We start from the raw sequence: 18208 nt of genomic DNA on the forward strand, positions 1-18208 counted from the left end.
CACACACACACACACACACACACACACACACACACACACACACACACAGGAATATTACTTAGCAATGAAAAAGAATGAACTCTTGCCATTTGAGACAACACAGATAGACCTATAGAGTATTAGGCTAAGTGAAATATGTCAGACAGAAAGAAAGGGCCACATAATTTCTCTTATATGTGGAATCTGAAAAACAAAACAATCAAAAAACAGACTCTTAAATACAGAGAACAAAACTGGTGGTTGCCAGAGGGGAAAAGGGTGAGGGGATGCATGAAACAGATAAAGGGGATTAAAAGATACAAACTTCCAGTTATAAAAATAAATAATTCATGGAGATGAAAAGTACAGTATTGGGAATATAGTCAATAATAGTAATAATGTTGTATGATGACAGATACATTTATTGTGGTGAGCATTAAGTAATCTATAGAATTATCGAATCAATACAGTGTATACCTGAAATTAACATAACATTGTATGTTGACTATACATCAACTAAAAATAAATAAATAAAATAAAATAAAATTAGATATATGCAAATCTAAAAAACAAAACTCGAGCCACTAAGCTCCTAAGACAAGTAACTCCCCTACCTCAGGAACTGCTACAACAATATCAGCTTATATGCTTACCACTCTGGTTCTCAATTTCTTCTCCAATTTTGCCCCTTTCAGTTTTACAAAATTACCTAAACATTTAAAATCATGTTCATTACATTTTGTCCAGCACTTCTATTAAGTGGGACAATTTTCAATTATCTAGACTGCCAGATTGCCAGGAAGATAAGTCTCCAAAGCCCTTACCTTTCCATGCCTTTTCTCTTGACTAAACAGGGGAGAAGTTTCAATAAGACAGTGCTCTTTCTTAAACTATTTCCAAAAGCTTCCCATTACCCATGAAGAAAGTGGGAACACCCTAAGACTGAAGCTTTCCACAAGAAATAGTCATGTTGAGTTGGACAACTGGGAATGGGTACATGACAACAGGAAGTGGGAGGCCACTAAAGTGATGATTGGTTAGGAGGGCATTTAATGTATAATGAATGTTCAAAACTAGGAATATCCTGACTTCAAAATAATGGAAGGTCCTCTGTAATCAATCTCTATAGTGCACAGCATTGAAAGCACAAACTCATTATGCTTCTTCCTCTTAAAGAATGTATAATTTAAACAAACCAAGCATAAAGAAAATTAAGAAATAAAATGACTTATTTTCATTGTATTCATATATCTTTTCATTGTCTCTGGTACTGTGCCCTACCAGAGGCTCTATTGTTTTAAGTGACCAAAAAAAAAAGGAGTTAAGTTATTTTTCAGGAAGGATTTGAAAGAAGAAAAAAATGCTGATTATTTGGATAGTTAGAAAACATATTGTTCCAGGCAGAGTAATAGTTTATAATCAGAAAGACTAAAGAGAAGATTCTCACGGAACACTTAACATGGTAGAATGGACACAAGATGGTACGAAAAAAGACAAGAGTATTTTAAATAGAATGAAAGCCTTGATATAAAATTAGATTTTTTTAAATAGGGAAAATAAAAGGCTTGTAGAAATGGACAACACGAATAAAGGAATATTCTGAATGTTCAAGAAGGAACAACAGAAACAGACCCCATCGAAAATAAACTTGGAACATTTGGAAATTGGAAGAGTTAACATTGCACATTGTTCTTAAAGACAGAGACGCTCCCAGTTGGCCCTGCCTTTCCGTTAGAATGGCGTCTCCCAGCTCCAACGAGGCTGCTGTGTGCCCTGGGCAAGCAGTACTTTTCCAATTCCTCAGTAGTGGGCCAGGGGAGACTAAAGACAATGCAATACAGAAACCATTTTGAGGGCAAGATGACAAAAGATGAGATTACAATCTCAGAGGACAAGAACCCAGAACTGGGGAGATAGACAAGTGATGAGAATTAAGGAGCACTCTACGGGATTTTACAAATGACAAGCTGATTTTTTTTTTTTTATTTTTTATTTATTTGAGAGAGAGAGAATGAGAGACAGAGAGCATGAGAGGGAAGAGGGTCAGAGGGAGAAGCAGATCCCCCGCCGAGCAGGGAGCCCGATGCGGGACTCGATCCCAGGACTCCAGGATCATGACCTGAGCCGAAGGCAGCTGCCCAACCAACTGAGCCACCCAGGCGCCCCTAGCTGATATTTTTCTACTTTGGGTATAAAAACGACATGCTGTGATGGCTTGCCCACTAATCACGGGATGGTGAACTTGAAAAAGACCTAAAGAGGTCATTTAGACCACTGGCTCATTTCATTTACAATATCTCTTCTCTTCTAAACCATATGACCCTCATTTCTCCAAATGTGTATGTTTAAGATACAGTATATATATATATATATATTTGCATAAAGTGTTTCCTTCCAATGATATTTATTTGACCTCAGTAGAACTGCTCATGTTTAACTATACTGAAGCAACTAACCTAACAAGCATCGACACTGGTTAGAAAGAATGTTCCTGCCAGTTTTCAGTTTCCTGGGAACAAACACGGAGGCAAACTTACCTTCGTGAAAGCTCGGTAACACAGACCACACACCTCCACCAGGTAGGCCAGAGTAAAGACAGCATTCTGAATTACAAAGCTGAGCAGTTTTGAAAATGGCTCCAACAGACTCTGCAATGAGATTGGGACCAAATAAAATCAATTGCTGATTCTTCCATTAAAAAAGAAAAAGTCTTAAAGTCTTCTGATACTTTAACTAATGGGATCCTTCCTTTATTTAAAATCTGGTGCCAGGTGGCTACTAGAGCAACTCTGTTGGTCTAACAAGAACAGAACTGGACCTTCAATGAATGCCTTAAAGGGCATGATTTAATCATCTTACTGCTCCAAAAACAATCCATTTTTCCAAGTGGCATCATTTATAAACCTTATCAACTCCAATCCCGTCCTCATGCCCACTCCCAGGAATCAAGGCTCTATGAGGTTTGGATGAGGATTTTCCATTCTTTTTCTCAGAATCTGTAGGCATCTATGGGCTCATCCATCCCGCTCCTTTGAAACCTGACATCTCAGTTAAATAGCACAAACCACCCTGCATGTTAAGTACAAAGCACTATTAGCTTAGATAAAAACTCATCACGACCCAGCTTCCTGACAGTGTTTATCAGGAAGGCACAGTTTTGGTTTCTCCATCTGAATCCCACCCATAAAGGGTCAGTTTTAGATCCATCTGCTCTCTGAAGTCATTTAGAAACATTTATTGAGCACCTACTAAGTATTAGGCAGAGTTGGGTGCTTTTATATAGTTTATCTTGTTCAAATTTCTTATAACAATCCTGGAGAGACAGTGTGTTATAATAGTTAATGACATAAGCTATAGAGTCTCACACAATTATTTTCAAAACTCTAGCACTCTGTGACCTGGAATAAATGATTTAACCTTCCTGGAGGTAAAATAGGGATAATCAGGGCCTCCACCTCATTAGTGTTGCTATGAGAAATTGGGGAGGTAATGTAGGTAAAGGGCTTGGCAGCAGTGAGCCCTAGGTCACTGTTCGCTGTGACCTGCTTCAGAACTCTGGAGCTCTGGTGTCCAGAGCTGCCTATTCTGCAGCTGAGGCTTAAGCAGGCAAGGAGCTTGCCTAAGGCCATACAGCTATTGAATGGAATTCAAGTCCAAATTCCAGGGCAATTTTCCAGAGGCAGAACTGCTCTTTAGGGAAGACAGAATTCTAATTGGGCTCCAAAAGATTTCCACACCATGATTTCCACTACTTCTCAATGTCCGTAGTCCTAATGGTCTGGATTATAAAAGCAAACATGCTCAATGTGCAAAGGTAGGATCTGCAGGAAAGTACAGAGGAGGAAATAAAAGTCCATCATCCCACCACCTCGTGATAACATTTTACATATCTCCCTTCCTGCTGCACTCCAGTTTACTTGGTTGAAATCTTACACACACACAATCCTATATTTTGTTAATTTCATTTTGTTACCACAATAACATAAGAAATTTCCAATGCTATTTAATTCTTCATAATCATCCATTTTTGTGGCCAAAATGTCACATCTTATTATAAATAACATCCCAATAAATGTTTTGTGTGAAATTTACATTCTCATTTTCTTCTTTAGAAGAGATCCTGGAAAAGGAATGATTCAATCAGAGGATATGAAAATTTTTGAGATCCTTTCTCCTTATTGATACAAAAATAAATCTGTTACATATTAGTTGCACCTGAGGATAAGAATTCTGTCCTTCATTTGTTTCTATTCCCCACAGAAACCTGTGTAGTGCTTTCCATATAGAAAATCTTAAAGGAACCCTTTGAAATAGTACTGCTGATTCGGTATTTGCTCTATATAAACGTTGTTGACTTGAAATACTGATGATGGATGAATGGTGATAGGACTATAGCTCCAGTGAATACATAATGCATCTTTATTCATCAAAAAAAGGAACCTGAATTCAAACCTATATAGAAACTTGTTTTTTTACCCAGCAAAGCAGCAAAGAGATGGGGAAATAAGGCACAACAGAAAAATCAAGGAACTTGGAATCAAAGGATCTAGGTTCAAGTCTCAAACCTTCCACTAACCAGCTACGTAACCTTGGCTAAGACAATTCATCTCTCTGAGCCTGTTTCCTTAGCTTTAAATGATCAGATTCGACCAAATGATCTCTTTGCAACTTTCCTGCATAAACTAGTAGTTTATGAAAGCACAGTCAAGGTATAAAGTTACCGGGTATGTGGCTTCTTGGTATTTAACTAGTAGTCATAAGCCATTGCTGTACAAACTATTGCATCATTGTATATAATGCAGCCCAGGAATACAAAGGTAAATGAGACACAGTGCTGGACTTCATGAAGCTCACAGTCTCACTGGGGAGACTTTCATACAATTTAAGTGTTACTACAGAGAGCTCTATCAAGTATTGTGGGATCTGATATAGGAGAAAGTTGCTACAGAGCATCCCAATTCACTTTTTTAATTTAAATGAGATTCAGATTCTCATCTTGAAGAATGAGAAGTTCACCTCACCAACAGGAGCATAAAGCATTTCAGGCAGAGGAAATGGCCGAAGCCAAGGCAAGGAAGTATGAAATTAAATAAGATTATAAACATAAAGCAGTTAGCATAATGCCTGCCTATGGTAAGTGCTCAACAAACAGTGGTTGTTGTTTTGATGATAATGATGAGGATTCTGGAAGTAGGCAGGAGGCATGGGGGATGGGACAAGTAGCCAAAGCCGAAATTAGAAAGGTAGGCCGGCAAATTAATGAAGTACCTTCTTGTATGCCACATTAAGGAATGTGGACACTCTCCTAAAAGAAATGAGAAGTGATCAAAGATGTTAAAGTAAGGAACCAGGGCAGTAAGGTCTGTGTTTGGAGGGATCACCTAGATCATAGTGTAGAGGACGGACTGGCCATGCCCAGGACAAAGAGGGCCAATTGTAAAAAACGATTTTGTGATGTATTAGAACTTTTCACACTAGAAACTTTCACCGTGTTTGAAAGTGAAACATTCAGTATGCGATTAACTATTTCTTCAGTATTACTACCTGCCTGTCTTTTTAGATTACAAAATAACCGAATAACCAATGGGTTGTTTTTCTGGAACATACAATACATACCCTTGTGGCATTGGTAGAGGGTATCTTCAAGAGGCAAATCATGATTCTCAAACTGGAATCTAAAGAACACTGTGAACAAATATGAAAAAAATAAACGTCAGTACCCTTCTTAATATATCTTTTGCTTCATGTATTTTTTATAAGTGTTTATTTTGGGAGGAAAAAATCTCAAATATAGCTGCCTCCTTAGTTTTCTATGCCATATATTCATGTTGAAAAAATCATTCTCAGGTGTAAAAAATTTAAAATATTAATTAAATAATATTAAACAACTAAATAGTTAAGCATATAGCTCCTAAACTACTTCTCAGATATATTCTTAAAATTAAATCAGACAGAAAAAACTAATGATGTAATATATGGTGATTAACATAACAATAAAAAATTTAAAAAAAATAAAAAAAATTAAATCAGACAGAGAGTTGGATAAAGAACTGAATGGATGGATGCATGGATGATGGATGGATGGATGGATGGATGATGGATAGATGGATGAATGGACAGACAGACTGACAGATAGATGGGGAGGTAGATATCAAACGTGTTCAACTCTAAAAAGGTACACTAATTTGTCAAAGGCCATGTTGGGAAAAAAACAAAACAAAACTACTCAGATCTATTTAAAACCATTAGGCTTATTAGTCCAAATAAGAACCACTTTCATCTGCCCTGCCTTTGCTACTGAAAGACATGACAAAAACCCATGAAAAAGCAGTAAAATTTCTACAAGAAAAAAAGTATGCCTCCCAAATCTGTTAGAGTTGTATTCTGGCAAGATTCTACATCAAATGTACTTTTTAAATTGAATTTACTGGTGGGGGGGGAATGTTACAACAAAAATAAGCAATATTATTTAACATTGTAAACATATCACAATAGTAGGTTATAGTTCAATCCCTGCAGCTGTGTACCATACTAACTTTTGAAGATAACAAATTAAGCCAGTGGTCCTCCAAGTAGAACCCCTGAACCGGCACCTTGAATTACTTAGAAATTTGTCAGAATGCAAATCTTCAGGCTGTACCTCCAATGAATCAGAAACTCTCAGTATCAGGTCCAAAAATCTGCTTTTAGCAAGTCCTGCAGGAACAATGATCCACCCTGAAGTCTGAGAGCCACTTCTCTAAACTGATGAGAACAAGCCACGGAAGGTTTTTCAACGGCTTAATGTTTTCCCCAGATAGTAAAAACAAAGCAGAAGATGATCAGAGGCAGTGCCCAGACCTGATCTAGCAGGGCAAGCTTTTACATAAATTCTGAAAGCGTTTTACTGGTACCTTCTAAGCGAACTATTGGTCTATTTAATCTGCTCAATACCCACCGGAGTTCATGTGACATTTACATTACTTTAAACCAGGGGCTGAAGACTGGTTGTTCCTCAGGTCCCCATGGTGTTTTAAAAATCAGGAAATATCATCTTCAAAACCATGGGAAGACCAACAATAGTAGGCCTGCATTCCCACACAATTGGCCGGTGTGCTGTAGGAGCTGGAGTCGTTAGAAGGGAGTGGTGCTTTCCATTTCTCAAGGGTCTCTGTTCTATTATCTTAAATCACTCCACTCATTAATCTTACAGTCAGGGTCCAAACGAGCAGGGCTGATTGTCACAAATTAGGCTTACCAGTTGTTTGCAGGTAGCAAGAGTTCCAACTGGTCAGTGATCAAGTTAAATATTTTGCTTCTAGCATCCATTTACAAGCATATGAATTTGCCATGCCTGAGCCACCCCTTCTCTTCAAGTGTATGGTGTTAAGCAATGAATAGTCCTGAATGGGGAGGTTCTATGGGGCCATGTTAAAATGCATCACTTGATTTCATACATGTGCATGTACAGTATCTATATACAGACACGGTTTCCCAGTACAATGCTAAACCTCTTTGGATTTATTCAGTGACTCCAGATTTGTGAGCAGACAGGATCGTGGGATGTAAGAGATGGTAAAGATCTCAGTATTCCCGCTTCTTGTGGGAACTTCAAACTCCAAGAAAACAGAATACACCAAGCTAAGGGTCCCTGAATTATCCTTACAGACCTCATTTTGGGGTCATATATTCCAAATCTGCAAATTTGAAAAAGGGCATTATCAGGGGTGGTTCGTCTTTATAAAACATTTTTCATACATGTAATACTCATTTCAGAAACGGTGCTGCCAACATGTAACTTCACTTGTCAGATCAACAAGTGATTGGTTTTCTTGTGAGTTGAATATTTCTGTAATTTGCATAAAGCACAAAAAGCTTGTGAAGGAAATGACGTTCAGAGACATAGAAATGGCCACTACCAGCCACCTCCTTTCTGCCTACTACTAGACTGAATGCCTTCAATTCACCCCTGCTTTAGAAGCACTGTAGGAGTCCGTTAGTGGAAAAGATACTGGACCAGGAGTCAAGAGACTGGAGTTATAATCCTCACACTGCCATCACCTCTCTGAATTTGGGGTCTGCCATCTGGAAAATGGGGGCATTGGAAAGGGATGGTTTTTATAGGTCTCTTCCAGCTTTTACAGTATAGAGTTCTGCTTCTGCATTTAATGGGCTTGTGTTGAAAATGTTCCTTAGGTCACCAGATTCACAGCTAGGTAATTTGTGTGTATTCTTGGAGGATAGTATGGTGGATACAGGGAGGGGGCGGTGGTGTTGATGGCAAAGCAGCCAAACAGAAATATAATATCGTCTTGGTTTTGCAAATACTTTATTCACAAACACATAAACAATCACTTCCCTTTAGATAGTTCTCTGAAACTTAGCTCTACAGTGTATATCTAGTCTCCTTTTAGACAAAACTATGTATTTATTTACTTACACATTTATTGAGAAAAAATTCTGTATAATCTAGTATCTTTCTAATTTTTAAAAATCAACTGGAAACAGGAAATCACTATGTCAAAATACCTATTGCATACTGCCCTAAGTTTGTAACATTTGGAGAGCACAACCTAATTATACTCTGCACTTGGTGCCTAACAGAGATTCTGTACAGCCTTTTATTAAACATTATATCTAAGCAGATGGTTGGCAAACCGTAAGATCGTAATTGAAAAGGAAATCCTGGACTTACCTTCAGAGGCAAAACACAAGGCAGCTTGGCAAAAAATGTCTGAAACTGGTTGCTGATTGTGGTCCAAAGGCTGCTAGGAGAATCCATGGGCAAAGCTTCCATGAAGGTAGCAATGTTTTCCAAACAGCGTATCATAGCACCCCCTGCTGGTAAATTCTTTTTGTTATTTAGACCCTAAAAACACAAAAGCATAGGCAATCAACTGCTGAAACAACGTGGGGATTCAGATAGCTATTTGTCGAAGATCAGTTTTAAAAAATCACATATTTACGGTTTAAACATGTGTTGTGTGCCTACTATATAGGTCATTCATTGTAATTGGCAGGAAGAGTACAAAGAATCAACAAATTCAGACAAACGGGAAAAACTGAGACCTTTAATTCAGTGAGAGAAGGTAAAATGTGAGCAAGAAATAAGAAACATCTTTTAAGGATCTGCAGTGAGCGTCGTTAGGTGCTAAGAAAACACAACGAACGATGCTTGCTGTAAACTCCGCTGGCCAAAGCCTGAGCATAACGGCTACAGAAGCAGTTTCTAGGGTCACCTGCCAACCCTCCAAGCTAACTGAGAGAGCTAATAAGCAGGGCACCGAACACAAAAACTCAGCCGCTGTGAGACAAAAACGAATAAGCAATGAAGCCGAGAATTGAATTCAAGTCTCGCGATGGAGCAAAGATGCAGGACTTGAATCCAAACCTCGCGATACAACAAATAAGTAGGGAAGCTGAGACTTGAATCCAAGTCTCGCGATACAGTGCGCACTGCTCTACCCAACGCACCTTCTGAAAGCCTGAATGCTCAAGAGGGGAGTGTGCTTAACAGTTGCCTATCCACCGCTGAGTTGAGGGTGTCCAGACGCTTTAAATGAATAGTAAATCCGCACAAAACAGCAATGTCCAACTGACATGCTTCCGTGCATTGGCAATTTTTACTTTTAATTAATTTTAAACATTTAAATTACTTAAGATGAATTTGACATTTTTGTATTTAACATAAATTTAATTTTTAAATTAAATGACTGAATTAATTCCTCAGCTGCGATTTCAGGAGGGGCGGGGCTTAGAGGTGTCATTAAAGCAAACCTACCTCCAGGAGCTGACTGAGAGCAGCTATAGAGCTCAGTTCATTGAAGTCCATCAGAGACGTGGCTAAGGTCCGTAAAAAAGTCCCATCTGGAAAGTCAACAATCAGATTTAGTAGTGTTTGGGTTTTGGCGACAAGGCACGTTTGTGGTGGCTGAATTCCCCGTGGAGGAATTACCTTTGATAGTGCTCTGGAACAGCTGCGGGAAGATGCCGTTGGGGGCCAGCTGATGGAAGATGCAGCGCAGGAACTGCTTGGCCACCCCCGCAGCGTTGCCAGGAACCATCATGCTGGGGTTGCACAGGGAGAGAAAAGACAGGGACTCATGGAGCACCCAGCATGAGTTTAGGTATTTCTGAACCTCCTTATTTAGAGGTCAGGCATTGACACATCAATCCTCTTATGGAAGGTCTCCCTGTCATTTTCATCAGTGAGATGAAATATTGTAGTTACGTGCAGTCCTTGTTAACAATAAGTTTCTAGAAAGAGAGAACCAGGACATGTCGGAGTGGTCCCAGACTAATGAATTCCAGCCACCCCCAGAGTACAGAAGAGGCTTCTGAGGCCCAGAAAGAAAACGTGACCTGCAAAGGCTCCAAGTCCGGAACATGGCAGAGTCAGGACAAAACCCGGATGAGATTATCAGCAAGACCCTCCCGGAAAGTGTCATTAGCTAAGAGAGAGCTGATCTGAGGGGAAATGCAGGGAGGGAGATGTTCATAGCTATTGGGAAATAGAACTTTCCTTGGAGCACCTTGAGCCGGTACTTGTAGAAAGGAGAGGGCTTTGATCTGTGCAGTTCTACAGGACCTCTGCCCATCAAAAGAGGGAGCCAAGAGATGATTATGCCCCCTGAGACCAAAGTATCAGGAAGGACGTTCCCAGAGGTGATCAGGGGGTGAATTAACAGGAAGAAAGTAGAAATCAAAGAGCCCCAAATAGGTAAGTGGTAAAAAGTCCCTCTCACCTAAGCCGTTCCATTATGCTATGTCTACCCTGAAATGCTGATTCAAACTTGGTCAAAAACACTCTTCATGCAGCAATGACACCAAACTCATCCAAATTCTTTCAAAAATTAGGGAAGGAAGGAATCCTGCCCACCTTATTTCATGAGGCTAACATAGCCCTAAAACTAACATCAGATAAAGTCATTACAAAAAAGCAAACAAAACCAAAGCAAGAGGGAACAAAAAAGAAATGAAAACAAAAGGAAGACAAACCAGCAGTCCTCATGGACACTGAATCCAGCTATAGATAAAAAGGATGGTCAGTGACCAAATGGAGTTTATCCCAGTAACATAAGAAGGACTTAATATTCAAAATCCCATCAATGGAATTCAATATATTAAATAATAAAGGGAAAAACCACAGTTATTTCAATAGATACAGAAAACGCATCTGACAAATTTAACATCCGTTCATAATAAAAACTCTCGGCAAACTAGAAACAAAAGAAAACGTCCTCAATCCAGTAAAGAGCATCTATGAATATATAATTATTGGTGAGATACAAAAGAGTTTTCTGTAAAAGCAAGAACAAGGCAAGGAGTCTCACTAACATCTTTATTATTGTACTGGAGGTCCTACTCATTGAAATATGACAATAAAAAACAAAAGGCATAAAAATCAGAGAGAAGGGACACTGTCACTATTTACAGAAATGACTTTTTTTTTTATATACGAATGCTTTTAGATCCTAAGAAATCTTTAAAAGCAACTACTACAACTAGTAAGTAAGCCCAGTTTATTACATTGCAGGGTTAATATAGCAATTTAATTGCATATTTATATACCAGCAGCAAAAGTTGGAAAATGAAATTTTTTTAAATTTCACTTACATTGGCATTAAAACACCCAAAAATTCTTGGGAATAAATTTAACAAAAGATGTTCAAGACCTCTACACTAAAAGCCACAAAACACTGCTGGGAGAAACAAAAAAGACTGAATGAAATTAGAATATATACCATATTCATGAATTGAAAGATTCAGTATTTTTATGCTGTCAGTTATCCTCAAATTGATTTATTGTCTCAGTACAATCCCAACAGGCTTTCCCCCCACCCCAACTGAGAAGCTTATTCTAAAATGTATATGGAAATTTGGTAAATCTAGAATATCCAAATCAATCTTCTTGGAAAAAATGAGCAAAGTTGGAAGATTCATAATCTCAGACCTCAAGATTTATTATACAGCTACAGTAATCAAGACAGTGCGAGTAGGAAGGGAAAAATGAAGGGGTCGAAATCGGAGGGGGAGAACGAACCAAGAGAGACTATGGACTCTGAGAAACAAACTGAGGGTTCTAGAGGGGAGGGAGGTGGGAGGAGGGGGTTAGCCCGGTGATGGGTATTGAGGGCACGTACTGAATGGAGCACTGGGTGTTACACGCAAACAATGAATCGTGGAACACTACATCAAAAACTGATGATGTAATGTACGGTGATTAACATAACATAAAAAAAAAAAGAGTGTGGTGCTGGCTTAAGGATCAACATGTAGATCAACAGAACAGGATAGAGAGCTAGAAGTAGATCGACCCTTATACTGTTATTTGATTTTAACAGACAACAGAGTGATCCAGTGGGGAAAGGGAAAGTCACTTTTTTCTTAATGGTGCTGAAATAACTAGGTCTCTACATGGGTAAAAAGGAACTTCAACCCCTACCCTCATACCGTACATAAAAATTAATTTGAAATGGATCATATACATGCTAAATATAAATAAACTTTTAGAGGACAACACTGGAGAATATATTCTTGATTTGAGGATGGGTGACAACAACAAGAAGAAATAGTCATAAACTATTTAAAAATTTTAAAACATTATGGGGCGCCTGGGTGGCTCAGTTGGTTAAACGGCTGCCTTTGGCTCAGGTCATGATCTTAGGGTCCTAGGATGGAGCCCCGAGTCAGGCTCCCTGCTCAGCAGGAAGCCTGCCTCTCCCTCTCCCTCTGCCCCACCCCCGCTCGTGTTTTCTCTCTCTCTCACTCCCTCTCTCAAATAAATAAAACCTTTAAAATTTTTTTAAAACATTAGATTTCATCTAAATTAAAAATATCTTATCAAAATATATATTAATAAAAGGAACAGGTAAGCCCCAGAGTGGGTGAAAATATTCTCAGGATATATTTAATAAAGGACTGGTATTTAGGCTATATAAAGTTCTGCAACTCAACCCAGTTAAAAATGTGCAAAAGGTCTGAACAGACACTTCACAAGAGAAGATTTACAGAGGGTCTTAAAGAGCACATGAAAAAATACTCGACAGCATTAGTCACCAGGGAAATGCAAATTTAAACTATCATGAGATACCCACCAGAATGGTTAAAATTAAAGAGACCAACACCACCAAATTTTGGCAAGAATGTGGAACAACCAAAGTCTCATGCGGTATTGGTGGGAATGTCACGTGGCACAAGCACTTTAAAGAGAAGTTCTGATAGTGTTTTACAAAATCAAACATACAATCCCGTCCCTAGCTGTTTATCTAAGAAAAATAAAAACACTGGTTTACAAATAGGCTTGTATAAGAATGGTCCCAACAACAGCCTTATCTATAATAGTCCCAAACTGGAAACAATGCAAATGTCCATCAATAGGGGAATAAAATAAACTATGGAATAGTACTGAGCTCTAAAAAGGAAACAAACTATTGGTAACACGCAACAACATGGATGAATTTCAAAAACATCATGCTGAGTAAAAGAGGTCAGACACCAAGGAGCACATACAGTATCATTCCATTTATATAAAGCTCTATGGTAGAAAGAAGAAAATCAGGCTAGTATTTGCCTATGTGGGTTGAGCTTGGGAAGACGCACCAGGGAACTTTCTGGGGGCGATGGTAATGTTCTAAATCTTGACAGGGGTTTAGGTCATGCAGGGGTCCACATCTGTCAATAATCAGTGAACATACACATAAGGTATGTGTACTCTCTAGTATGGAAACTGTGCCCCAAAAGAAAAAAAGCCTTAAACAAAATCAAATTGTAGTGAATGATAACTTTGCCGAAGAATATATGAAATACGCTAATATCTGAAATTTACTTTGAAATGCATCCAAAACTAAAATGGATTGTCGGGGAGGCAGAAGGATGGAGAGACAGTTGGATATGTGATAAAGCAAGTAAAATGTTCATTGTAGAATCTAGGTGATAGGTATACAAGTGTTCACTATAACGTCCTTCCAACTTTGCAGTATATTTAATCTTTTATAATAAAAGGGAAAAAAAGTCTAAAAAAATTTCTATTAACTAAATGAGCATTAAAAAGAGGAGCAAATATCCCTAAAACCAAAAGTTACAGAAGCGCAGTAACAACAGCGCCATCTTATGTTTGTAGGAGCTACTGCAGTTACGCAGCCCCAGATACCCGATCCCTTGGACCTCCCAGCAAGTACCGCTGTGGCACAAGAAGGCTATACACAGTATCCCTCTTTTATAAATGAGAAAACTAAAGCAGAGAGATAAATGTGCCCGACGTCTCACCCACTACCCATTCCTACTCTCGTCTGGTCCCTTCTCCCCACTGCAGCCAGAGTAACCTTTCTACATGCTACACACACACCCCTTGCCACTTTAAACAGCCTTCAGCAGTTTCCCACTGCTGCTAGAAAGCCCAAAAGGTTTAATATGAATTATGGGCCCTGTATCATCTGGCAAGCCAACCTCACATCTCTGTGCTCTAGCCACACTGGCCTTTTGGTCGTTCTTCCTACACAGTCTGTTCTTTACCACCTGGAGACCTGGGCAGACGCTTTTTCCAGAGCTATTTGCACCATTAAACCCAAGGCATTTCTTTCAGATCTTAGTGTAAACACCGTTTCTTAAGGGAAGCCCTTCTGTCCTTCCTCCTTGCTCCCACTACCCAGATGACACCAGATCTACCAGCCCTCTTCTGGGCTCGCCCATCCCAGTAAATGGCACAGCTGTCCGTCCACCCAGCTGCTCAGACCAAAACCTGGGAGTCATTCTTGCCTTCTTTCTCTCACACCCAGCATCCAATCTATCCGCAAATTGTTGGCTCAGCTTTAACAACACTTCCTGAATATATCCCTAATAGGACCACTTCTCACTCCCTTAAACCAAGTCTTTATTAATTTATGCCTGCCACTGAAACCGTCTCCACGCTGACTCCCCTGCTTCCACCCCTGACCTGTTTTCCTGCATGACCTATTTCCAACACAGAAGGCGAAGGATCTTTCCAAAACACGAGGGAAGTCATGGCGCTCCTCACTTCCTGCGTCCCTCGGTAAAAGCCCAACTCCTTACAATGGCCTCCTGGGCCCTACCTGGCCTGCCTCACCCTCACCTTGCCCACTCCTCTCTTACCCTTTCCCCTGCTCCTTCTGCCCCAGCCTGCCTTAGTCTTATTCCCCAAATATCCTGGGCACTTTCCTGACTTGCGCCTTTGCATCTGCTGTTTCCTCTGGCTGGAACGTTCTTTCTATAAATTGCCACATGGATCACTTTCCCCCCTTTTCAGGTTTTGTCCAAATACCACTTCCTCAGTGAGGCTGTCCTTTACCATTATTACATCCAAAATACCACCTCCGGCTGTTCTGTATTTGGACTTACCTGATTATTTTGCATAGCATTTAGCACTGAATGATATTAAATGACATTATGGGTTTTCTTGTTTGTTAATTTGCTTATTGTCTTGCCTCCTCAACTGGAATATATGCTCCAGGGGAGCCCAGACCAGCTGTTTTGTTAACAAGTATCCTCAGTCCCTAGTGGTCATTCTATAAATACTTGTTGAATAAATGAATGTTATTCAGTCTCCCTACACATTGTGTTCATCGCATTAAGCGCTGTTTACAATTATAAATTTGTGCAAACATTTTCTTCGTGTTGGCCTCACAGATAGACGGTAGGCCCCACAAGGGCAGGAATCATGTCACTTTTGCCCCCAACCGAAACCTAAGTACCTAGCACAGTGCCTGCTACAGAGTGGGCCTAAAATAAGTGTTGACTAAAATGAGTGAATGCATGAAAGAATAAAAAGAAATGAGTGAATGTAGGGATGAATGAATGAATGAACAGAAAATGATCGGATGCTCTCTGGAGCTGCAACTGAACCTAACATTCCTTGCACGGTACACACTCTGGTGTTTTAGAAACAGGATGAACATGCACAGGGGACAAAAAGAAAGATTTGGGCCCACTTTAGGACCTTACCTTTCTGCTTGATTAGAAAAAGTCGTGCTGGATGCCAATCTAGGAAAAGTAAACAGAGTTATATGAGTTTCTTAAGTTTTCACGAAGAAATGCACGAGTACTGCGGTAAGACCACTTGTGGCCCCAGTTCAGATAGGGAGACAAGGAAAACCATTGACCATTCCCCTGATTAGGGACAGTGGGCGAACTCAGTGGTCAGTCTCCAGGGTTCAACTTAGCCCAGTTCCTGAGATCTGCTTTCTGCATCAAATCAGATGCTTCCACAGAGACACACACAGTTAAGTTGGTTTAATATATAACCCGGCCAAGCTATGAACTGGCCACAGCAGCCAGTTTAGACAGAGAGCTGAACAGCATTTGACCCAGTCTGTCTCTTTACGTGTGAACTCAACTCAAATTCATTTCTTTGTATTCCACCTCTGAAACGTAACCACAAACAGCAAAAGCCTCTGCAAGACAGTAAAATAGGTAATAAGGGTATTTGTCAACTAATCTGTCAACAAATTGGGATGACATATTGCGAAGAGAAATGTATTAAGTAATCATTATATAACAGATAATTTTTAATAATTATATCGTTCATACACATGGAAATATTCTATATGTATACTAAGAAAGAGAATGTCTAAACCCGCTAAATTGGTGGGTTTAGAAAAACATGTCTTGATCAATAAGATATTGATGAAACAAATAAGGGGAATGCTCAACTTCATTTACTTAAGACCACAAGAGTGCGCCCAGCCAACAATGCATTTGGAGAGGAATGGGGGGTCCGGCAACCACTAACACAAGACACCATTCCCAGTTGCTTTGGTTAATGACACTACAATGAATCAATAAGCAGTGGCAAATGAGATAAACAGTCATTAAGGGTGCAGCAAATGCAGTCTTGATGGCTGTATCTACAAAAAGGGGTGGGTAAATTTTAAGAGGGATCTAAGTAGAGAACAAACCTCAAAATCACAGAAAGGCTTGGGTGATAAATACTGAGCTTACATATGCTTAGAACACCCTGGAAATAGTTCCTGTGGGACTAACACAAATAAACTAAGTGGTCATAAATCCACATTACCTCATCTGGAACTGAGGCATGCAAGGGAGCCCCGAATCGGGGGAGGGCTGAATCCATTTCCTGGTAGGTTTGGTGATCAGGCTTAGGTTGCTAAGGGCTGTGGCAGCTACTTTAAATGTACCTCTCCACCCCCCTTCTCTCACCAGTCTAGCCAAAGGCAGTAGAGATTTAAATATACGTATATGTAAGCAGGTAAAAACGTATCTGCTACTGTTCTGCCTTTACTTATCTTCAAAGCTCACATCTTTTCATCCTAACAGCCAGCAATGCTTGAACACAGTTTCTTCCAGCTTTTGTTAAACAAAACCAAAATAAAACCCCCTCTCTGTATCGACTACAACTTAGATCAGCTTTTTCAAGGAGATGGTAACAGATGAGAACAATAATTCTATCTGTCCTGAATCTGAAAAGTACTGATGGTAAGAATTGTGGCCTTGCATTAATAAAAACTCTCAATTCCACAAGCTGGTAAATTTACTCCAGGATTGCTATGATTAGGTTAAAATCAAGGACTTAAATAAAATATTTCATCTTTTCTTATCTCTCCATCCCCACTGTTCATCACTGCACACTGGCTATTTCTAGGTACTAGAGGTGGAATAGTTATACCATCTCCTAAGGATATACACTCTTAAGGACACTACAGAAAAATGTGGGGCAAGGGTGTTAAGGGTTGAGAGGTTTTTAATGCTTTCCTGTTTAATTGGAAATCAGTATTTCTTCTATAAAAAAAAAAAAGATCAACTTTAGCTCCATTACAATTCATTCTCTTTCCCTCCCTCAAATACCAGGAATTTGCGGAATTCTGTTTTTTTCCCTACCTCCTCCATAGAGATCTTCCCTAAGAAATTGTTTTCATCCTGAACTTCTACAGCACTGATCACTCACACTACTTGTTACAGCTCTCAATCACATCCTACCTTGTATGGCTCCTCAGTTATTCCATACTGAGCCACTGAGCTCTTCAACTAAGCCACAAATCGCTAAAGAGCAAGAGCTCAGTCTAAAGCCCACAGCCAAAAGCCCCTGGTTCTGTGCGAGAACAGACTGGGAACATAGTACATTCATGTGGAATTTCATCCAGTCTTCTATAAATTAGGCATACCAGGACTACAATTTGTTACTGAATTTGAACTTTACATATACCCATGAAATACATCACCTTCTATCTAATGTCCTATCCACTAAATGGAATGTTCTCAACATGAAAATTCCCAA

The 18208-nt window shown here is 39.5% G+C and overlaps 1 protein-coding gene across 4 annotated transcripts in view; it reads right to left on the reverse strand.

The window, feature by feature from the left end:
• UNC79 (unc-79 subunit of NALCN channel complex) overlaps window positions 1-18208 on the reverse strand; it is a 209195-nt gene that overhangs the window by 40838 nt on the left and 150149 nt on the right. For all 4 annotated transcript variants that reach the window (XM_088025012.1, XM_088025014.1, XM_028101287.2 and 1 more), the window contains 6 exons: window positions 15919-15957; window positions 9914-10026; window positions 9740-9825; window positions 8654-8827; window positions 5596-5664; window positions 2517-2627 (listed from right to left, as the gene is read on the reverse strand). In XM_088025012.1, the coding sequence (XP_087881138.1) occupies window positions 2517-2627; window positions 5596-5664; window positions 8654-8827; window positions 9740-9825; window positions 9914-10026; window positions 15919-15957 (592 nt within the window). The remainder of the gene's footprint in view (window positions 1-2516; window positions 2628-5595; window positions 5665-8653; window positions 8828-9739; window positions 9826-9913; window positions 10027-15918; window positions 15958-18208) is intronic.

This window comes from Eumetopias jubatus, unplaced genomic scaffold, assembly GCF_037043125.1.
Source record: "Eumetopias jubatus isolate StellerSeaLion01/CBP00866 unplaced genomic scaffold, mEumJub1_p1.0 scaffold_7, whole genome shotgun sequence".
NCBI classification, from domain to species: Eukaryota; Metazoa; Chordata; class Mammalia; order Carnivora; family Otariidae; genus Eumetopias; species Eumetopias jubatus.